Source organism: Sceloporus occidentalis, unplaced genomic scaffold (assembly GCF_023333645.1).
Source record: "Sceloporus occidentalis isolate IW3139 unplaced genomic scaffold, rSceOcc1.0.p SCAF_188, whole genome shotgun sequence".
NCBI lineage: Eukaryota > Metazoa > Chordata > Lepidosauria > Squamata > Phrynosomatidae > Sceloporus > Sceloporus occidentalis.
Window position 1 is genome coordinate 301,179 of NW_028317168.1, and position 20,720 is coordinate 321,898.

A 20,720-nucleotide genomic window follows, 5' to 3' on the forward strand; every position below is an offset into this window, starting at 1 on the left:
ATGCAGTTTATTTGTATTCTGTAAACAGGGCAAGGATTTGCCCCATCCCGATGTACCTGGGGGGTAAATACTGTATTCTCTGCATACATGATCAGCATATACACCAAGAATAACCAGCGCTTGTCACTCCCGGCCTACCTATTTGGGGCTTTTTTGGATTATCCACAGCGCCCCTGCCTATTGGTCTAGCATTTATTTGGGCATTTTCCAGGGCATCAATTATTATCTAGAAACAGGATTTATTCTCTGAGCGAGCAACATTTTAGGACAATTTCCAAGGGATTCCCAGCCTATTGTTGGCTCGCCCATCTTGTATGGATCCCATCTTTTCTGACAGCATCCAGGCTGGTTCCCTTACTAGCGCCATCTCCAGCTGTTGTATCATTTATCCCTGATTTACAATAACTCTCCTTACTTTTGTTTTTTTTACTCTAGATACTCCTATTCCCAAACATAAAAGCGCCTTATTAATGCTTGAGAAATAACAACTGGCATATCTACTTAATTATACTTGGTGGTGGTGTTCTAGCTTCCCAGTGACGATTGCTGTCAGGTTAACAGGTTAAACCTCTCAGGTGGTAAATACTTTTTCATTACAGTCGTAATATTGCGTGGTAATGTGAAAAGTACTGACTTTTCAGCTAACGTTTAGCTTGTAATGAAACCGGCTGTATAGTTTTTACTCATTTCCAACTTCCTTGTGTTTATTTTTCTAAAATACTAATGGTATTTGTTTCCAAAAATATTTGGGTAGAAGACCTTGCCTTTTTTTCTCTCTTTATCAAGTATTTAAATGCTTATTTTCTGTAAAAACAGTATGACGGCTTTTGTTTCAACACCTTACCTATATATTTAATGAGCACAGAAAGGTTTTTATTTTCGAAAATATATTTACATTTTTTTTTAGTATCCAAGTATAAATACCACTCTTCCCTAATACTTACTGATTTGACTTGATTTTTTTTCATTTAAATCACCTAAAATAAAAATGAGTACCCAGGGCCCAAGCGTTGAGAGAGGTCCCAGCGCTGGTTTGATGTGCCAAGAGAATTATGCTTGTTCCGGAGGCGATGAGGCTGTCTTTGAATGTGATGAGTGTAATACTGTGCAGTGTCAAAGTTGTGAAGCTGTGCTGCACAAACAAGAGCGGCTAAAGAATCACGAGCGAACCCGTATACCCCCAGGATACGTCCCTTATTGCTCTTCATGCAAACCGGCCAATTCAAGTGTCCTCAACGCTATGGTATGTGCTAAGCAGCGGGCTGCCGTTCGGTGCCTATCATGTAAGGTGGATCTCTGCGCTGAATGTCAAAAGCGTACTCATTCTGGAGGCAACAAGAGAAAGCACCCTTTTACATCTTACCGAGCCTTAAAAAGTTCTGAACAGCCAGAAGGTGTCAAAATGGACGAGGAGACACAGAGGAAGAAGATGACTGAGGCTGTTGTCAGTTTTCTCCTTGTTGATGAAACTGAGCAGATACAGGTATGTTTACTAGAGGTTTGGGCCTCCTAAAGAGGTAGTAAATGAAATTTGACTTGTCAGAAATGTGACGTCCCTTGACAATTGTACATATCGATTACCACAGAGGAAGGGGGAATAATAATAATAATAATAATATAACATAGCTCATACAGTTCCACAATACTATAATGCACTTACAAGAAAACAAAACAAGAGCTTCACTTGCATGGCTAGTACTGCAATGTGTCTGTAGCTAAACCTTCTTAGCCTTAGTGTACCCACTAATCATTGGCAACCACCAAATGGAAAAGTCATCTTCCCAAGTCCTACTTTTTATACTTAACCCCTTAAGGACCAGGCTGTTTTTTTTTACCTTTTGTACTCTTTGGGGCCGAGGCTGTTTTAACACTTTTGCGGTGCTCGTGTTTAGATGTAATTTTCTCCTCACACATTTAATGTACCCACACAAGTTATGTATTGTTTTCAGATACCATTTTTTTTTTGGATCATATTATCTAATTTCCTATAAAAAAAAAAAAAAAAAAAAATATGATGAAAAATAAAAAACTTCTCACAAAAAACTTTTACTCATCCAAAAAAGCTAATGAAAAAACCTGCTAAATAGATGCTACTATTTGTCCTGAGTTTAGAAATACCCAATGTTTCATTGCTTTTTTCTGCAAGTTATTGGGCAATAATTACAAGTAGTGTTTTGCAATTTCCAAACCAATTTTTTCTCCAAACCTGTTCATTCTGCCCCATGTGCTTTTTTGAGTATATTTAAAGGCTGGCCACATTAAGGATGTGCGCTCCCCCCCCCCCCCCCCCATTTTGGTCGGTCTGTGCCTATGCTCTCCTATCTTTGAACCCGGCCACTCCAATTTACCCCATCACATTTTTTTATTTATTTTTTTTAAATTAGACACCCCTTGGGTTTTTCAAATGGTTTTACTCATTTTTGCATTTGCTCTTTTTGGAGGCATTTCAGTGACACCATTGAAGTTTAGGAGGTGATCGTTTGTCTCCTAAACTCTTTTAAAACGGCGCCCGCCGCCATACAGTGTATGGCAGATGTTGACACCCCGGGGAGGCAATACAGCAACAACGTTTAAGCGAAGAAAGTGATCGTAGATCCCTTTCTATGCTTGTTTAATGAAAAGACGTGCCTTGCACGTCACTGGTCGTTACCTGACCGTTTTTGTGTCTCGCGTCACAGGCAAGTCATTCGTTGTTAAGGGGTTAATAACTCCAAGCTCTAATGGTTCGTATAGATTAATAATACATCTACAAGGATAGACTGGAAGCATTACCAATAACGTCCATTGGGTTGGTTGTCTACAGGTAGGATTCGCGCCCTAGCAGTCCCTTTGGGGAATGGGAGTTGCATAGGCTCAGATAGAACAAGGTTTAGTGTTCATGGTACGATTCTTTATATGCGATCCCTCCATCCTATACATTTTGGTCAATAACGTACATCCTATGATTTGTAGCAGCAGTGTTGGCAGTGCACTTATATTAGTATTTAATAGAAATAACAATAAAACACTTCTAATCAAGTATGATTCTACACTATTTTATCACAGTTTCAATATCGGTGTAATTTTCTGTTAAAAACATACGGTTTTGTCTACTGTATTGTCAGTTTCACTAATTTTCATTTTAAGGTTGCCGACGAGGAGGAATTCTTTAAGAAACTGGACTGTAATCCAGATGACTTGCTGAAAGTTGTCTCTATTTTTGGAAACACTGGAGATGGCAAGTCACACACTCTCAACCACACTTTCTTCTATGGCCGTGAAGTATTCAAGACTTCTCCTGCACAAGAGTCTTGCACAGTTGGTGTATGGGCAGCCTTCGACCCCGTCCACAAGGTGGTGGTAATTGATACAGAAGGGCTACTTGGAGCCACCATCAATTTGAGTCAGAGAACCCGCTTGCTTCTCAAAGTTTTGGCCATTTCTGATCTAGTTATCTATAGAACTCATGCAGACCGTCTGCACAATGATCTCTTCAAGTTCTTAGGTGATGCCTCTGAAGCTTACTTGAAACACTTTACAAAGGAACTTAAAGCCACTACTGCACGTTGTGGGTTAGATGTGCCACTTTCCACATTAGGGCCTGGAGTCATAATTTTCCATGAGACTGTTCATACCAAGCTTCTGGGATCAGGTAAGTCCCTAGAATATGATAGTAATCAATTCTCTGTTTATTGCACAACCCTAATTCTTACACTATAAAATTTGTGGAAATAATTTGAAAGAGATGTTAAACTGTTGTAAACACTGTCTAGTGCTTAAGACTATAACATAATTAAAACTATAAACAAATTGTGTTTAGAACATAAAACAAATAAGCAAGCAGTTTACTTTACTCACATTAGTAGTGTTACGGCTCATGGGTGCTAGCCTAATTTTTTTAAATTCAGTTGGTGAGGATTGAGTTGGAGAGAAGTGTATTTGGTTTTTTGTTTGTAAAAACATTACTTTTTTTTTTCTTCTTCCAGAAAAGGCCTCTGAAATACCAGAAAAAGTTATTCAAGAGAGGTTTCGTAGGTTAGGACGCTTTCCTGAAGCCTTTAGCTCTATCCATTACAAGGGGACTCGAACGTACAACCCTCCTACGGATTTCTCAGGGCTGCGTCGTGCTGTGGAGCAACAGCTGGAGAATAATACCACCCGTTCTTCTCGTCACCCTGGTGTCATATACAAGGCTCTTAAGGTAAATGTTTTTCTTTTTATTGCTTTTTAGTTTAGTTTTAGTATACACGCTAAAGGAATCCATCTACCCAATTCTCCTTCCCTCTCATACCGTCCGGCTTCTGACCCGACCCACTTGAATTAAATAGGTCAAAGAATGTTGTTTTGGGAAGATGTAATTTAAAATGCCATCAAAAATTGGCTTCTCTGATAGATGCCACACTTATTGTTTATTTCTCGTTAAGGATTTTAAGAAAAATAGTCTCTTATATATACCGCGTTTGCTTGATTTATAAGACAAGGTTTTTTCCAGAGCAAATGCTCTAAAAAAAACAAACAAACCATCGTCTAATAATCAGACCTCAAATAGAGGTCTTACTACAAGACAGAGATCCAGATCCCCCGCAGTGCTGCAGGAGACCCGGACCCTCCTCTCTGGCAGCCGGCCGGCACTTCCTCTGGGGCTTCTTTGACGGAGCGCTGGAGTGACATGACCTTCCGGGCGCCAGAGAGAAGGATACAGGTCTCTTACAGCACTTCCGAGGATCCTCCTCTCTGGCAGCTGTTGAATGTTTGCGGGATGCGCACAGACAACCTCCACTGCTGCCAGCGCTTCTGCCGGGGCTTCCATGACAGAGCACTGGCGTGACATGACCTTCTGGTGCCCTAGTCATAGAAGTACCGGCCACAAGGTCCAAAAAGACTCCTTGTCTGCAGTTTTTGCTGAGTCCGCTCTGGAGCGGAAAGTATATGGCGTGCATGTAGCTGTATTCGTCTTTTATAATACAAAAACTTCAAATGACCTAAACAGATGTTGGTTCGTTTTTGTATAGAAACAACCAGCCTTGACTTATGGGAACTGATATATCTTTGTTTTCTTGTTTGGGAAGGGTCACTGTGAATGTGATTTTAATTTTTTTGTGTTTCAGGCCCTGAGTGAGCGCTTTAGCGGTGAGATACCGGATGACCATATGGCACATAGCTGTTTCTTTCCTGATGAGTACTTCACCTGCTCTGCTCTCTGCCTGAGCTGTGGGTATGTGTATTGTAATATTACCGATCCCCGTTAATTTACTAGCCCCGAATTTTTTTTAGGGAAGGGGATTTTTTTGGGGTTTTTTTTTTTGGTAAACCAAAGTTTATTAGAGGTTTTCGAAAAAATGGGTAAGGGGGGGGGCAAAAATGTGTCTGGAAAACCAGCATGTACAGGTATGTGGCATGCACATAAGAGGAAACAAGAGAAACCTCAAATTGTGTACAATATAGGCTTCTTTACAGAGAGAGTAAAATAACATCAGGGTGTATAAACGTAGCATGGAACAGAGTTGCGTAATGTGCAATGTAGGTGTCCTCAATTTAAAACTTCCCCCAAAGAAAGGGCACAGCTTTTACCCATCAGTGGCTCTGCGTATTACAGTCGCCCCCCCCTGTAAAGTTACAACTTTGGAAATTAGTAATTGAAAAGATGAATTGAATGGTAGTATTTGTAAAGAGCTGATCAAAATCTGTAAAAAAAAATAAAAAAAAATCCACAAACTAAAAACAAAACTAATTTTATGCCCACGAAACACTTATTTTGTTTCATTGACAACTATCATTTTTGTTGTGTTCATCTTGGTTTCACCCGGTTTTCCTTTGTGTGGTTTTTTTTGTTTTTTTTTAGAGCAGGATGTAAAAACAGTATGAATCACTCAAAGGAAGGACTTCCTCATGACGCCATAAGCCGGTGCAGATACTCCCATCAGTATGACAATCGAGTGTTTACCTGCAAGGTGAGCAAAGCTTTGTGTTGGGATTCTTGAGTTCAGCTATGGAATACATTGGAGCCTGAGGTTCAGCTTCTGGTTAGGCTATGCAAGATTTCCAGAACAGATCCTGTACCTGCCAACATCGAGCGTGTGCTTTAGAAGCAAGGGAATAGTCATACTTTATGCCAGATATGTGACAAGGATCCAGACTCTTTTGGGAACAATTAGTGCAGGGGTGTCCAACTTGCAGCCCTCCAGCTGCTGCAGGACCACATCTCCCATAATGCTCTTTCAGCTACTAGGCTGGCTCGGGAGTATGGGAGATGTAGTCCTACTGCAGCTGGAGGGCCACAGGGTGGACATCCCTGAAGTAGTGGGATTTAATGCTTTCTGTGTCTGTACTTTGAAATGCATTTCTTTCCAGGCTTGCTATGAAGGTGGGAAGGAGGTCAATGTGGTTCCCAAAACATCTGCTTCCACAGACTCTCCTTGGCTGGGCCTTGCCAAATATGCTTGGTCTGGGTAAGTGCCAGTCACTGTCCAATTTCAAGCACTTCCTTTGTTTTTAGTTAATCAATCTCTTATGAGATGCATCTACTTCCAGGTATGTAATTGAATGTCCTACTTGTGGAGTGATTTATCGCAGCCGACAATACTGGTTTGGAAACCAGGATCCTGTGGACACCGTAGTACGCACAGAGATACAGCATGTCTGGCCAGGAGTAAGTGCCTATCCTGCAAGTCCTAGTACTCGTAGATGGTCGGGAAAATTAACTTTCCAATGCATATGCATTTCAGATTGATTAATTGTAAAACTATGAGTATCTCTGTAGAAAGATGAACACTTAATCATTCTATTTTTTTTTTGCTGTCAGGCAGATGAATTTCTGAAAGATAACAACAATGCAGCCCAGCGTTTGTTGGATGGCATGAATTTTATGGCACAATCTGTGACCGAGCTGAGCATTGGGCCCACCAAAGCAGTGACATCATGGCTGACCGACCAAATTGCCCCTGCATACTGGAAACCAAATTCCCAGATCCAGGTGAGGTTTTGCCATCAGGTTATGAAAGTAAAAGTGTGGTGGGGAGAATTGTGAAGGTACATATTCCATTATATATATAATAAATATATATATATATATATTATATACACACACACTTTTACTTTTTCAATAGGAATGTACCAAGTGCCGGTTTCCCTTTAAAGATAATGATACCAAACATCATTGCCGGGCCTGTGGAGAGGGATTCTGCGACAGCTGTTCGTCCAAGAGCCGTCCGGTTCCTGAACGGGGCTGGGGTCTTTCACCGGTCCGTGTTTGCGATAACTGCTATGACCGCAGGGGAACTCAGTACGGTAATTGAAACCTGACAATTTTACCATTACCCCTTATAAGCCCAGTAGCAGACTGGACTTAAAAGGGGTCAAGTACTCCTATGTCTTAGGTCTACTTATTGTTTAATTCTAACGAATCTGACACCTTTTCCCCACTCTTTGAAGTCAAAATATTTTAATACATTAAAATATTACTGTAATTTATTGTGTTTTTGGGAGTGACGGAGGTGTCGTCCCATAAATAACTGTTGCACTCAATGTAACTGCATTTTTTGTTTCTGTAGTTGTTGCAGTTTCAGGAGATGACGATGAAGGCAATACTTTAATAGCAAGGAAGGTTGGAGAAGCTGTCCAGAATACGCTGGGTGCTGTGGTTACGGCCATTGACATTCCTCTAGGTAAGAAACCTAGGATGGCTGGCTGATTGTCCCTATTCCTGTAGTTGGTATTATCTCTAAACAAGCAGACATTCACAGAACTAGTATTATTCATTTGTTTGTGTTAGCGACATTAAAATATGGCTCTAAAGGGACATTTTAGGCTGTATATGACCAAATGCTTCCAGGTGTGTATACTTTCACAAAAATAGAATTGCCTTTTGGATGAACTACAGTGCACAACTCCATTTATTTATTATATATATTATATATATATATATAATTATTGAATGAAGTCAATGTTTCCTTCATTTTAATTGGCCGGGGAAACTTGTCAAGCTATAGTTTAACATTTCCTAAAACACTAGGAATCCCAATCCTGCTTTTGTATCGTACTCATGTTATCTCCTTTTTATTAAATATTTTCTGTAGTTTATATATATTAATGTGAGTAATCTACAATTGATCAATATATTAAAAAAGTGCATAATTCATTTGAAATTACTTTGCCAGGACTCATGAAGGATGCTGCACGACCTGCGTATTGGATCCCGGACCATGATATAACTCACTGCCACAGCTGCAGGAAAGAATTCAACATCAAGCTTTCCAAGCACCACTGCCGTGCATGTGGACAGGGTTTCTGTCACGAATGCTCGGATAACAGAAGGCCAGTACCCTCGAGGGGCTGGGACCATCCAGTTCGTGTTTGCATTAACTGCAATAAAAAACCTGGTGACCTTTAACCCTCTATTTCCACTCCTGTCTTTCAAAATTTGCAGACCATTCTCAGGGTTAGATAGAAGCGGAACCTCTTTCTTCCTTAAGCTTGTTTGGCAGTGCATGTTCTGACCTATCAACTGTGGTTATCTGCAGATAATCTCATCAAAAAAGGGAGGGGGGAAAAAAAAAGCAAAAATGTATGCAGGAAACAAGACGATATACAATATGCACTTTTTAAAGTAAAATCAGAAATTCTCTGGACGAGAAACACAATTCCATTAGCACTTTGGTTTGATTTGTTTCTGGGGATAGTCTGCTACAGTGTTTACCTTCTGACAAATCTAGTGTAACTCATTGTCAATATGAGTCTGTGCACTTTACACTTTATTTCATAAAGTCTGTACTTATGTCTTATTTTATCTAGTCAGTTTTCCATGTATTTAAGAATAAACCCGTAATAAATATAAAACATAAGGTGTGAAACTAGGCTTATTTTTTGGGTAGTGGTGGTGGTTGTTAATTGTATACTACACTTTTTTTATGTAACGTCTCAGACTGTAAATGGTATAGACTAAATAGCTAAAGATTAATTTTATTTACTGGATTTAAAGTTATAGCATTGCATTGCATATCCTGTTCTAGGTTTTAGAAGGTAAAGTGGGGGTTCCAATCAAAATTGTACCCTTTTAATTTAATGTAAAGAATTCAGGAAACACTATACTGGGGCAGTGTTAAACTACAAACATGTAATCTACTTTGTATTGCATGTCATGGAATCAACCAGAAACACAATATAAACTAAATGCATGTCCTACCATTTATCTGTGCCAAGGAGAGACTGTGGCATTCCTTTTGTAATAACTGAATATCCTTTTATTTATTGGTAGCACTGTATCATCTTAAATGTTCATTTATAAAATAAGATAAACGGGGGAAAAAAATTATTTTAACCCCTTAATGACAAAGCCCGTACATGTACGGACTCAAAATGCATTGTTTTCAATGGGTTTAGGGACCACCCAATGTCCTTAAGGGGTTAAAAATGGCTGTTAACCCTGCTTAATGCATAATTACATAAACAATATCCCTTTCAAGCTGCCAGAATTTTGTGCACAGTTCGCTCATGGCGGCATGTGTACAACTAGCTTCTAGAGCCAACATGGAAAGGTCATGGTAGCGCTGTCTTGCACGTATGTATCAATATTTAATGATCCCTGGTAAACTGTCAATTATATAAGCATTTGTGAGGTAGCAGGGTAATGCACACTGTCAGCTCACACTTTTGCTGCCATCAGCTTTTTTTAACCCCTTAAAGACAATGGGTTGTCCTAAAACCCTTTAAAAATAATGCATTGTGAAGGGGTTAAGGTAGGAAAGTTGTGACAATGTAATTCTGATGCACCGAGCTGTAAACTCAGTCTGTGCTTTGAGTCTTAGGTGTTTCTCCCAGGTATTCGTTTGCAGAAATCACATGCTTTGTTTTTCTTTATGCCGAATAGGGAATTCTGGATTAAAAACTGATTATGTGACCATCAAAAAGATGTATTATGCAAGTGTCACCATTCCTTTATTTAAGCCGTAAGACTAAAAAATACTATAAAACCAGTTTAAAATTCTCAAAGGAGGTTATCTAAAAAAAAAATTACAAAAAAATCTTAAATTCAGTTTCAGAATATATGTAACCCTAAAAAATAAGTATATATATTTTGTTTATATATATCACAGAAGCATGACAATTCTGCAAAATAACCATTACACAATAAAGGCAATTTAAGATGAATAATAAATAAGTTAGACAGTTATATTATAATCATGTAATGTCATATGGGCTTTTCTAACAGGCGGTGGCAATAAATGCAAAAGGCCAAATTCACAATCCAGGATGTACCTTGCACGTGTTTAGAAGCTCAATTTGGACAAATTTACTGTAGAGCGTTTAATTTTGTTTTCCCCATGGACTTACACAATTGTCTTTTTGAGCTGGTGGTTTAGAAAATGTCTAACCTTAATACATGGTCGTAACAAGAGAACTCATTTTTACAGTTTGGAGCTTTAAAGTTCAAATTAAAATGTACCGGAATCATACGTAAAGTAGTACAGCTCGCTCTTAACAGCCATAAGCAGGCCTGGAGCCATTTGTCGTGGACCTCCAAGCTGATGAGAGAAAACCACGCTTGGTATGGAGTCTTTGGCTGCTGGGTGCGGTGAAGGAATGGTCCTCACTAGCTTGGTATCCTGAAGGTTCCAAATACGTGTGAAGCAATCCTGGCCAACTGTAACAAACCATGGGCAAAGTTTTATTTCAGGGGGGCAACCAACATTCGAGTCATAGTGTGGGAAATCCTTTACAAGGCAGGCACCTAACATACTGCACGGTTGGGCCAGAATATTGTGTGAAGCAAGGACTGCTTAAAGCACAAATTAACTGTCAAATCTGCTATTTGGGATCAAAAGTAATAAAAAAGGAAATCCTTATTTCAATTTTGCATCCTTAGGTTTGTACAATTATGACATTGTGTACATAGGACCATTATAACAAAAATATAATTGACATTGCTTCACATCTTTTTCAATCAACAGAATCATCTTGCCCCTCCAATTCCATTCCACGTAGGACCGGCAGGACTAGACGATAAAGGTTATACCAAAAACCACTACTCCTGAGGTTAGCTGGGCTCTCATAGCTGTATTAACCATGTACGTCCAAAATTTAATTTTAATGCAAGGTTCTCTTGACTTTAGTCAGTCTGACTTATATCCGAAGAACCTTGTGTCAGGAGGTCCTAAACAAATTGTGCCCCTTCAACCAAAGAATCATGACATGGTACCCATAATCTATCTGCAATATGGTTAAAGGTCCATCCTACCTGCTAGCAGTAATCCTTCATCTTCTTTTACATGCAAAGGCAACAAAGCATAACTGTTGTTATGGCCTTCGTAGTGCTTCACAGGTTTAGTCATTCTCACATCCCACATTTTAATCTAGTAATGGATGAGGGGTAGAAAGGGTAGAGAAAAAGAAACATGCAGATAAAAAAGAAATAAAACACAAATACCAGTCATTTGCAATCAGGCATCATTTACCGAAAATAGTCAAGAGAAACGCAGAATTTAAATTGTAAGTAGCCAAAGGGCAACTCCTTCTCTTAAAACAGGCAAACTCCATAAGACATTCCCATCTCTGTGCCCCTTCTTGGTGCGAGTGAAATAACATTCCAATGTCCCATCTGAATACCTAAATTATTATTATTTTTTTTTACATTATGCCATTAAATGCTCATGTTTCATTTGCCACTGTCTTTGCTACTGCCCCGTTTCCAGTGGTGGCTGGGGGACAGGCCCCATAACATTAACATTATAGCTTTAGCGTAAAATGTTCCTTTGACTTCTTAGGAATGTAGCCACCTTGTCAGCTCCGTCAACGTACCAAAACATTTACACCCATTATAACTCTGGTGTGTGCTTTGGATGGTTTAGCTTTTTCCCAGACATCTGCCAGATTACCAGATACTGAATAATACACACCTCTCCAGACATGTCTGCCACAATCAAATAGTTCTCATCCTGGAGAAGACGCAAGGAGGTGACACCAGAACTGTGCTTGAAAGATGCTGCCTTCTTCCAGTTTGATGGGGTGGCCGGCACACGGAGGTCAACAGAGAAAACCTCTCCAGAACGACAGCCATTGTACAGCAGTAAAGTCTGCAAGAGAAAGCGTTCTGATTTGCGGCAATATTTTATCTGACAAATAGTCATAAAATGAATTAGAAAAAAAAAAAGACAAACATTTATCTGAAGAATGATTGCAAGGAGGAAAGATTATTCCACATCGTAATTCAGGCTGCTATGTACAACATATTAGGATAAAACATGTGTTAATAGCTTCACAGAGACAATACACAGCTCCCAATCAATGTAGAGACCAGCAAGTTAATTGACGGTAAAAAAAAAAAGAAAAAATGCATTATCTACGCTTAAATGAAAGAGGAACATAACAGAATCCGGCACTCAATACCCTTTCTAAATATAGTAAATTGAAAATGTAATGCACAAGAGTAACAGAAGAGACTACAGCCTTCCAAACATCAAACCATTTGTGTAGCAATATTGAGTCATTAAAATAATGGCTTACAGCTGTTAACATTTACCTGTGTGGCGAATTGTTGAGCCAATGTATCGCTAAATGTCCTAAATGTTCTCCGATAATCTGTGACAGCATTCATGACCAAAATTTGTTCTTTTAGTCCTTGCAGAAACATAAGTGGGACAGTAAAAGACAGGTGATGGTTTTGTTCCACTAATCTACCACTGGCAGAAGAAGTAATAAGAGCGCCTTAAGGGTTGTGCTGGACTTTGTGACTTTATATTGGGGTTTGTTGCTAGAAGATACTGTAACAAGAAAACACTTCTAATATTGCAAAGCATGCAGCTCTCGTATTCAGAGCAAGTCAGCTGAACATTAACCTTACCTGCTGCATAAGTATTGGCCAGCTGAGGGTTTGGGCACCATGCACATGTCCACGGGTTAGAAACTTTGATGTTGTAAAGCATTTCAGGATAGTCATGATCTATAAAACAATATAAATATGTGTGTGGGGGGTTATGCTGCATATGTGATGCACAAATTTTTAACACTTTATTATAATAGTTCCAACCTAGTCCTCAATGGAAGCTAACAGGGCAGGATATAGTAATTAGTACACACTGTTACAAACAAACAAAACAACGGACATATTCCTGCACCTTTGAGCACTGGGATAAGAAGATTTACTGTAATCATTACAATTGATACAATAAAAAGTAAAAACAAGGTCATCGATTGTGAAGCATTAACACATTCAATACACAATTTTATATTACCATAGTCTGAGGACACGTTTCTGAATAAAGACGTTGGAATAAGACTAACACTGTCTTGTGTCTGTGGCTTTCCTAGAAGGCAAACGCTGCATTGACATTGAGGAAGCTAAAGTGAAAGTCTGTTTAAACACATTTTTTATACAATTGTGTGTATATTATATATATATCTCACACACACGTAAACACACACACCAAACTGGGGCGATACAAACTAACCAACACACAGTCACCAGTTGCTGTCAATAACAAAAGGAGGTAGAAAAAAAAAATATTATTAGTTTAACACAACCTCCAGAGCATATAATAGAAAGTTCTCACCAAAAGCTGGAAGGCTGCCCTTTTACACATGCATGTGCCAGTTTGTGAGAAGCCACATTTCACCAAATGATTTCAAACAATTAGGACTCCAGTGTCATACAGAGTTTGGCACAGGATACCACTTAGTTCATGAAATCTAATTCTCCCGGCAGGGACCTAGACCCTTCTACGCCACTTAATCTACACCAAGGATACAGAAGGTGAGAATCTGGAGCAGTCAGCGATGCCCAACAGGCAGACATGACCTAGAGAAATGAGAACGCAGCATTACATATAAAGTTACCTAGTATGGATGGTGGGTGACAAAAAGTTAAAACATAAAAACACTCACATTCCCCAGGAACGGGAAGCCTTTTAAGCTTGTTCAAATAAGGGCATCTCATGTTTTTTTTTTGCCCAAGGTTTACAGTTGGATAGAAATATAAAGTATGAGCAGAGTTCAGAAAGAATGGGATACAATACCGAGTTTTCCAACAGCGCAGAGCACTAGTTCACAATACCTTGTGATTTGTGGAGTGTGGGTTGTCATGACTCTCGACTGTTGGTATATCCTTCCACAGACCACCGAGACTCACAAGTCCGTATCTGTAGAAACCATTCTCGGTGTCATTAACTGCAAATATCCTCTTGTTGCTTGAATCTGCCTGGAAAACATACCAAGTCACAAGAAAGGAATACAGCAAGGCATTAAAAAGACCGTTTACTTTGCAAGCACTTTATTTTTTCAGTTTTAGAGAATGCATATTAACGCCCGAGGTAAGCTTGAAGCTAATTGGCGGCAGGAAAGCATTGCCATTGATATGAAATAGAGCACTTTCCACCCATACACACGAGGGTCTGAACAGATCCCCACATGCAGTGTTTGCATACAAAGATATGCGGGGGTGGACAAATGCATATTCTGCAGAACCCCTATATGCTATCATATGCATCCTTTGCAATTCTGCTGACAGCATGGTGCTTTGTCTTTTTGTGTGACCCCCATATATCATTTATATATTGAGGTTTTCACTGACTCAAGCGGTACCTAAATGCCAAACTCTAAGTATGTTCCTGCAAGGGATCAAAAAGGCTTCTGCACAAGTTGACATATGTTCCCAATCTACTACTCATTGTGTTATTTTTTTTATAGATTGATGCCGTTTAACCCCTTAATGACAAGACTGTTTCTTAGTCGTAGTGCATTTTGGGACAAAGGCTCTTAACATTTTTCAGTGTTGCTGTAATTTTCTTCTCTCTCATTTTGTGCACCCACACACATTATATATAGATATTTTTCAGGACAAGCATCGTTTACCCAACGTTATGTTTTTTTTTAGCTTATTTCTGCAAGTTATTGGGCAATAATGACAAATAGCGTTTTGCTATCTCGAAACCATTTTTCCCGAAATCTGGTCATTCTGCTATATTGGGTATCTTTGAAGCCGGCCAACGCAATTTACCCCATTAAACCATATATTTTTGGAAACTAGACACCGCAGGGTATTTTAAATGCTGGTATATTAACCCTTTCCAAGCATCAATTCTACCATCAGCCTTTGTCAAACTTTATGGTAGTGTGAATTTACCACTCCTGGTATATGTCACTGTCAAACACCCCAATATGTGTTCAGTAACATCTCCTGAGTACAGCGATACCCCACAGGCATACGTTTGTTGGGTTATATAGGAGGTAAAAGGCCACATTTGTGAGGTGCGCATTTTTTGACATTTGGACATCTGGTCAGTCTATGCCCATATCCCATATCCCATATTTGGGACATCATTGAAGCTGGCCAATTTGATTTACCCTATTAAATCACACACATTTTTCTTTAAACTAGGCACCCCATGGGCATTTAAAATGCCAATATTTTAACTCTTTCCATGCGACAAATTTTGTGAAGATATTATTATCTTTTATTTATATTACAATACATATGTTCAAGGGGTATGAGAATTGACAAACCGATACATTAGATGGAGAGAGCCCTGCCTGCAAGCTTACAATCTTGATGGAATGGGTTGAGGACAAACATAAGCCAAAGAGAAAGGGTGAGAGGTAGTGTCGGGGTTGTAGCAGGGACTAAACAGCAGCCCGTACATGTACGGCCTTTGTCACTAATGCGGTGCATCGTGACCCCGTACATGTACAGGCTTTGTCGTGAAGGTGTTAAGGCACTATTGATTCTTTCAATTTGAGTACACAGCATTTGAAGGGCTTAACAATCGTTCTCTAATGTCGTTTGTTGTAATCTGGGTACTAACCAGGATGAATTCAAATCTGTGAGCCCCTCCTCCAACAGGTTCTGGGTATTTAATAGACACCTTCTTTCGTCTCATGCAGGCTGCTTTCAGCTCGTGTGTAAAACTATATACAATAGGGGAACAGAAAAAAACAAAAATAGTTCAGCTTCATAAAACAACGGATTACTTTGCTCACGGAAACGAAAATTAGGCCTTACCGGCAGTACGTTGTAACAGGTACTTTTCCGATATTTCTCTTCAGTACAAGCATGGTAGCATTTAATCCAGGTCTGGTGGACTTCTAATTCAGATTATAAAGAAAACTATATAAGAAACCGATCGTGCAAACAAAAAATACACATAACAAATTTTACTACAACTTCGTATTCCATCGTGCACAGATCAAGCAGTGTAGCTTAAAGTAAGACAATGTCAGTGGTGGAAGAGTGCCGAAAGGTAGAGAAACGCTGCTGTGTTCTTGTTTGGTTTCGTCTCACTAGCAATGCATACTTTCCTAGTCTTCTCCTCTTCAAGCATCTTTAGCCTCTTACATTCCATCTCTTTTTGCTGTAGGAGCTCTTTTGTAAGAGGGTTGCAGTTATTGTGCCCTGGGAGCATGCGGAAATAACGATTCTTTTCTGGATCATAGTAGAACCCTGGCAGTTCTTCAAGGACAGAAAGAAAGAGCTGTAATCAACATTGTAACATTTGTTTAATTTCAAGAAGCACAATACTATAGTGCCAACTCCAGCAAAAGTTTCTTTTTTAATGCATTGCAAACTTACCAGGTGCCGACGAAGACTGAGGAGCATCTGAAGATGGAGAAGGCACAGATATGGAATTTTGCGGCATCTCATCTTGATGTCTACGAAAACTAAAGTTCACACAATCATGTCTCTGCCATAATCACGGACAGTACATTAAAACAAACCATGAAAATACGGGGATCAATAGGACTTGTGGCTCCATAAATGCTTTGAATCACCACCAGTTAGTCTACAGAACCTGAAAATCAATTTTTTTGTACACAGTGCCCTATACACGTTATAGCAGGGGTCTACATATTTGGTTTGGATCTAGCAGCCAGTCCCCCAAAAATTAGAAGCCAACTTCTGTTTCTTCCCCAATAATGTATTTTTTTCCATATGTTACAACACATTATAAACATCCTTTAACTGCACGCCAGGGGGTATGTTTAACACACACATTTATTCAGTGCTGCACCACTTTGCACAGTACTGTAGTTAACCCCTTCATAATAATTGGTATTTTACACCATAAAGACTCAAGCTTGTATGTTTAACCATTATTCTTACTCTTACAGACAATAACAGCATACAGTAAAACACATACTAACGTCGTACGCACACAAAATGCATAATATATATGATTGTTAACAGCAATCACACAATCACGCTCAGGAATACCCAGATTCCACCATGTACTGGCAGACTTAGCATGATAGGAGCATGATTACTAACAGCAATCACGCTCCTATCATGCCCAGGCTCTAGCATGTACTGGTTGCCTGGGCATGATAGGAGCCGTGATTGCTGTTCGCAATCATGTATGAATATATATTAATAGTTATCGAATTTGCATTTTTCTGTCCAATTTTGGTGTGTTACTTACTTTTAATAAGTACAGTTCACACACCAAAATTGGACAGTCTGGTCTCCCGTGTAGCGACAGGGATGAAGGGCAGGACGTACTGGTATGTCCATAGGGGACTGAAGGGCAGGACGTACCAGTACGTCCATTCTTGCGATGTGTCCACAGGGGACTGAAGGGGTTAATTCTAACAATAATTCTATAATAGTGGATATTGTACTTAGGTATGTAGACAACCAGATCAAATGGACATTACAAATAATAAACAGTTTGCAGGTTTTAACCCAAATATTCATTAAATAAGTAGCGTTCCGGTCACCTTTATATCCTACTGAAAAAGGAATAAACCCCAACCCTGCAGATTCACCTTCGTTGTTGATAGCGTCTGCTCCATTTATAATTTGGCCTTTTGGGGCCCATTGTTCTTGGTCATCAGGTATCACGTCTTCCTGGATATAATTTTTTTTTAAAATATCAACGTGACAATAAAAACATAAAAAACAGACAAAAAAAATCATACCTGTTCAAAGAAGCATATAATCTATCCTCTAATACCCCTAAACTCACGTCCTGGAAATACACCAGTACATCAGACTTCTCTACATGACATTTTCTACAATCAAACAACCCTCACCCAAGCAGACCTTCTGTCTCATTCCCTCTTTAGTACTATCGTGCTTACGCTATTATTCTGTATATTTTTCCTGCAGTTGTCAATTCTGTATTTTCTCCTCACTGTAATATGGAACCTGCGGGTGCGCTATAATAGTTAAAGATTTATTGCATTATACAGGACCAGTTTAACCCTTCTTGCTGGAGAGGGCTGCCACTCCTGGCCCTTTATAATGACTAGTGACGTGAAGGAGTTGAAATCAAAACTCTCCAGCGAATTCTCCCCTTAGTGGATAAACCCCTTTTGGTGACTAGTTGCCATTTGAGTTTGGTTTCTTGAATAAAGCCAGCTGAGTCACCTATGGATAGCCCTGGCTCAACTTAGCAGCCAGGGCGGATGTGATTGTGAGGATAGGGGGTCAAATATAGGTCAGGCAGGTTAGTCAGGTATAATAGGTTGAAGTCAAAAGTTCAGTGTAGGTACATAGGTAAGGCAGGTTAGTGGTAGAATGTTCTTTTTGCGCTCGTGCTACCAGAGTTTTTTGCTCGGGCTGTGTAAAAGGCAGGAATTTGCATTATAAATAGCACCACGTTTGAGGTGCTGCACATTACCTGCGGCAAACTGCAAGCTGTCTGCACTGACCTCATAGCAGCGTCTGTTGAGCAGCAGCATAGCCAAAGGGGAAGATGGAAGAACTTCTTTGCCCCCACCCATATAGAACTATGATTCTTTTAATTGTTGTGGCTTTTATTGGGGTTAAGGTTGCCCTTTTATGTATAAGAAAATATATACCGGTATATAATAATAATAATAATAATAAAAAAGGGTGGACTGGTGGTTCAGTGGGCCTTCTGGCTTTAGGGCGGATGGCTTGGACTATTGTTAAAGTTTGTTGCACTCTGGGTTTGGGCCAAGAGTGTTAATATGTTACAAATCATTTGCATATGTGAAGAAGTTATGGTTTTGTTTGGTAAATGTATTACAAGCTAAATAAAAAGACCACTGCCTGTTTATCCAATTTCAGTTGCTTGTCTGTATTTATTGTGTGACCATATGTATATTTTTGTTTGTGCATGGTTCTTTTTCTATTTGTTTATCACATGTTATTGGACTTGGAATTTAGTGAATAGGATTTGTTAGCCACGTTTTATAAACCAAGCTAAAATGCACAATTCCAGAAAAAGAAAAAATAGAAACAATTTTATATATATATATATATATATATATATATATATATATATATATATATATTGTAGTACAGATCACTAGCTGTACTGATACACTGGAATAGAAATAACACACATTTGAGTTGTCACTATATAGTGCTGCAGAGGATGTTTACCAACTCATAGTTTTCGGGTCATAGGTTGTTAAGAATTACATGATTAGTTAGTATAATGTAAATCTGATTTTGTAAACTGGATGCTCTTTCCATGAGCCTTTGCAGCTGACATTGCTGCCTTGCTTTCTACAGCCTTGTCGTACATCCAGGTCTCCAGTACAAGCACTCTCCCTAAACCAACTGTAACACACTGTATACAGTTTCAAACATGTATACCACGGCATGTACAGCCGCCATCTAACACAATGACAAAAAAAGATCCAAAGTAATCATATAAATGATGAGATGCCTGTCACTAGATTGCTGAGCCAGGAGCACAAACCATCAGAATGCGGGCGAGGCGGTGAAACAACCAACGACATCGCGACAGACTGACAACAACTTACAACCAAAGCGCAAAGCACCGGGGACAGCAAACACTTCCATTCAGCAATACACAACCGCACGTGGAACCAAAGAGTACACCGTTACTGTGTCAGAGAGAGGAAACGCCGATCACACGTATACGTGGTAGCGGCTGCCCCCTAGCGTAGTGGAAGGCTTGGACATTTTTGATGGGGTGGGGGGAAGAGTACGCGTTGACCTGGCGGGAATATTTGGAATAAATGTTTTTTTTCTCTCTGTGAATTACATTATAAATCGGACTCTTTTTGATGAGACACATTTGTCAGCGTACTACGCATTCATGAATTGAGACTTCAGGGGTTAATACGCTTGGCACGTAAACCGCAAGCAAAGTGGAATCTAAGTGGAATATGGTTCTCTTGAATTTTTGTATTTGGACGTGCATATTTATACATTATATGTACATCATTTTTTTAACCATTTAAACCCTTAATGACTGTTTCTTTTTCGTAGTATACTTTGGGACAAAGGCTTTTTAACATTTCCCAGTGTTGCTGTTTGGCTGTAATTTTCTTCTTCATCATTTTGTGCACCCGCACACATTATATATTTGTTTTTTTCAGGACAAGTAGGGCTTTCTTTAGATACCATTAGAAATACCCATTGTGTTATGTGGTTTTTTTGGGGGGTTTTCTTCAAGTTATTGGGCAATAATTAGAAGTAGCGTTTTGCTATTTCAAACCCATTTTTCTCCAAATCTGGTCATTCTGCCTAATATGCTATTTGGGTCATATTTGAAGCCAACCAATACAATTTACCCCATCAAACCATATATTTTTGAAAACTACACACCCCAAAGTATTTCAAATGCTGGTATTTTAACTCTTCCCATGCACTGACTCTACCACCAGCCTTTGTCAAACTTTATGGTAGTAAAACATTTTGTATTTTTTCACACACATTGTACTTCAGGTATGAAATTCCCGCTCCTGATATGTCCCTGCCAAACAACACCCCAATATGTGTTTAGTAACATCTCCTGAGTAGAGGGATATCCCCA

At 39.3% G+C, this 20,720-nt stretch overlaps 2 protein-coding genes across 2 annotated transcripts; one reads left to right on the forward strand and one right to left on the reverse strand.

Annotated features, from left to right (window-relative positions):
* The first annotated feature begins 988 nt into the window (after positions 1-988).
* Positions 989-8,368, forward strand: LOC149278450 (zinc finger FYVE domain-containing protein 1-like). Its single transcript, XM_089501930.1, has 11 exons — positions 989-1,483; positions 3,127-3,631; positions 3,966-4,180; positions 5,088-5,194; positions 5,822-5,930; positions 6,331-6,428; positions 6,511-6,628; positions 6,782-6,952; positions 7,086-7,266; positions 7,530-7,643; positions 8,136-8,368. Exons 1-11 carry the CDS (start codon positions 989-991, stop codon positions 8,366-8,368), a joined length of 2,346 nt encoding a protein of 781 aa, XP_089358056.1.
* A 1,593-nt stretch (positions 8,369-9,961) lies between these two features.
* LOC149278451 (DDB1- and CUL4-associated factor 4-like) lies at positions 9,962-18,687 on the reverse strand. The gene is made up of 13 exons (XM_089501920.1): positions 18,585-18,687; positions 16,535-16,561; positions 16,260-16,414; positions 15,968-16,050; positions 15,771-15,873; positions 14,024-14,167; positions 13,708-13,768; positions 12,815-12,913; positions 12,494-12,591; positions 11,871-12,047; positions 11,213-11,327; positions 10,421-10,618; positions 9,962-9,975 (listed from the first exon to the last, which is right to left on the reverse strand). Exons 1-13 carry the CDS (start codon positions 18,685-18,687, stop codon positions 9,962-9,964), a joined length of 1,377 nt encoding a protein of 458 aa, XP_089358046.1.
* Between the last annotated feature and the right edge of the window lie 2,033 nt (positions 18,688-20,720).

What these genes read in the sequence shown, in the direction of transcription:
- LOC149278450 (XM_089501930.1), top strand. Translation starts at nt 989, where the DNA reads ATGAGTACCCAGGGCCCAAGCGTTGAGAGAGGTCCCAGCGCTGGTTTG. An exon ending in TCATATACAAGGCTCTTAAG is followed by an intron (nt 4,181 to 5,087) that starts GTAAATGTTTTT and finishes TTTGTGTTTCAG; the next exon opens with GCCCTGAGTGAGCGCTTTAG. An exon ending in ATCGAGTGTTTACCTGCAAG is followed by an intron (nt 5,931 to 6,330) that starts GTGAGCAAAGCT and finishes ATTTCTTTCCAG; the next exon opens with GCTTGCTATGAAGGTGGGAA.
- LOC149278451 (XM_089501920.1), bottom strand. Translation starts at nt 18,687, where the DNA reads ATGGGTGGGGGCAAAGAAGTTCTTCCATCTTCCCCTTTGGCTATGCTG. An exon ending in CAGCTTGCAGTTTGCCGCAG is followed by an intron (nt 16,562 to 18,584) that starts GTAATGTGCAGC and finishes CTCCATCTTCAG; the next exon opens with ATGCTCCTCAGTCTTCGTCG. An exon ending in CACACTCCACAAATCACAAG is followed by an intron (nt 13,769 to 14,023) that starts GTATTGTGAACT and finishes TCATTTCTCTAG; the next exon opens with GTCATGTCTGCCTGTTGGGC.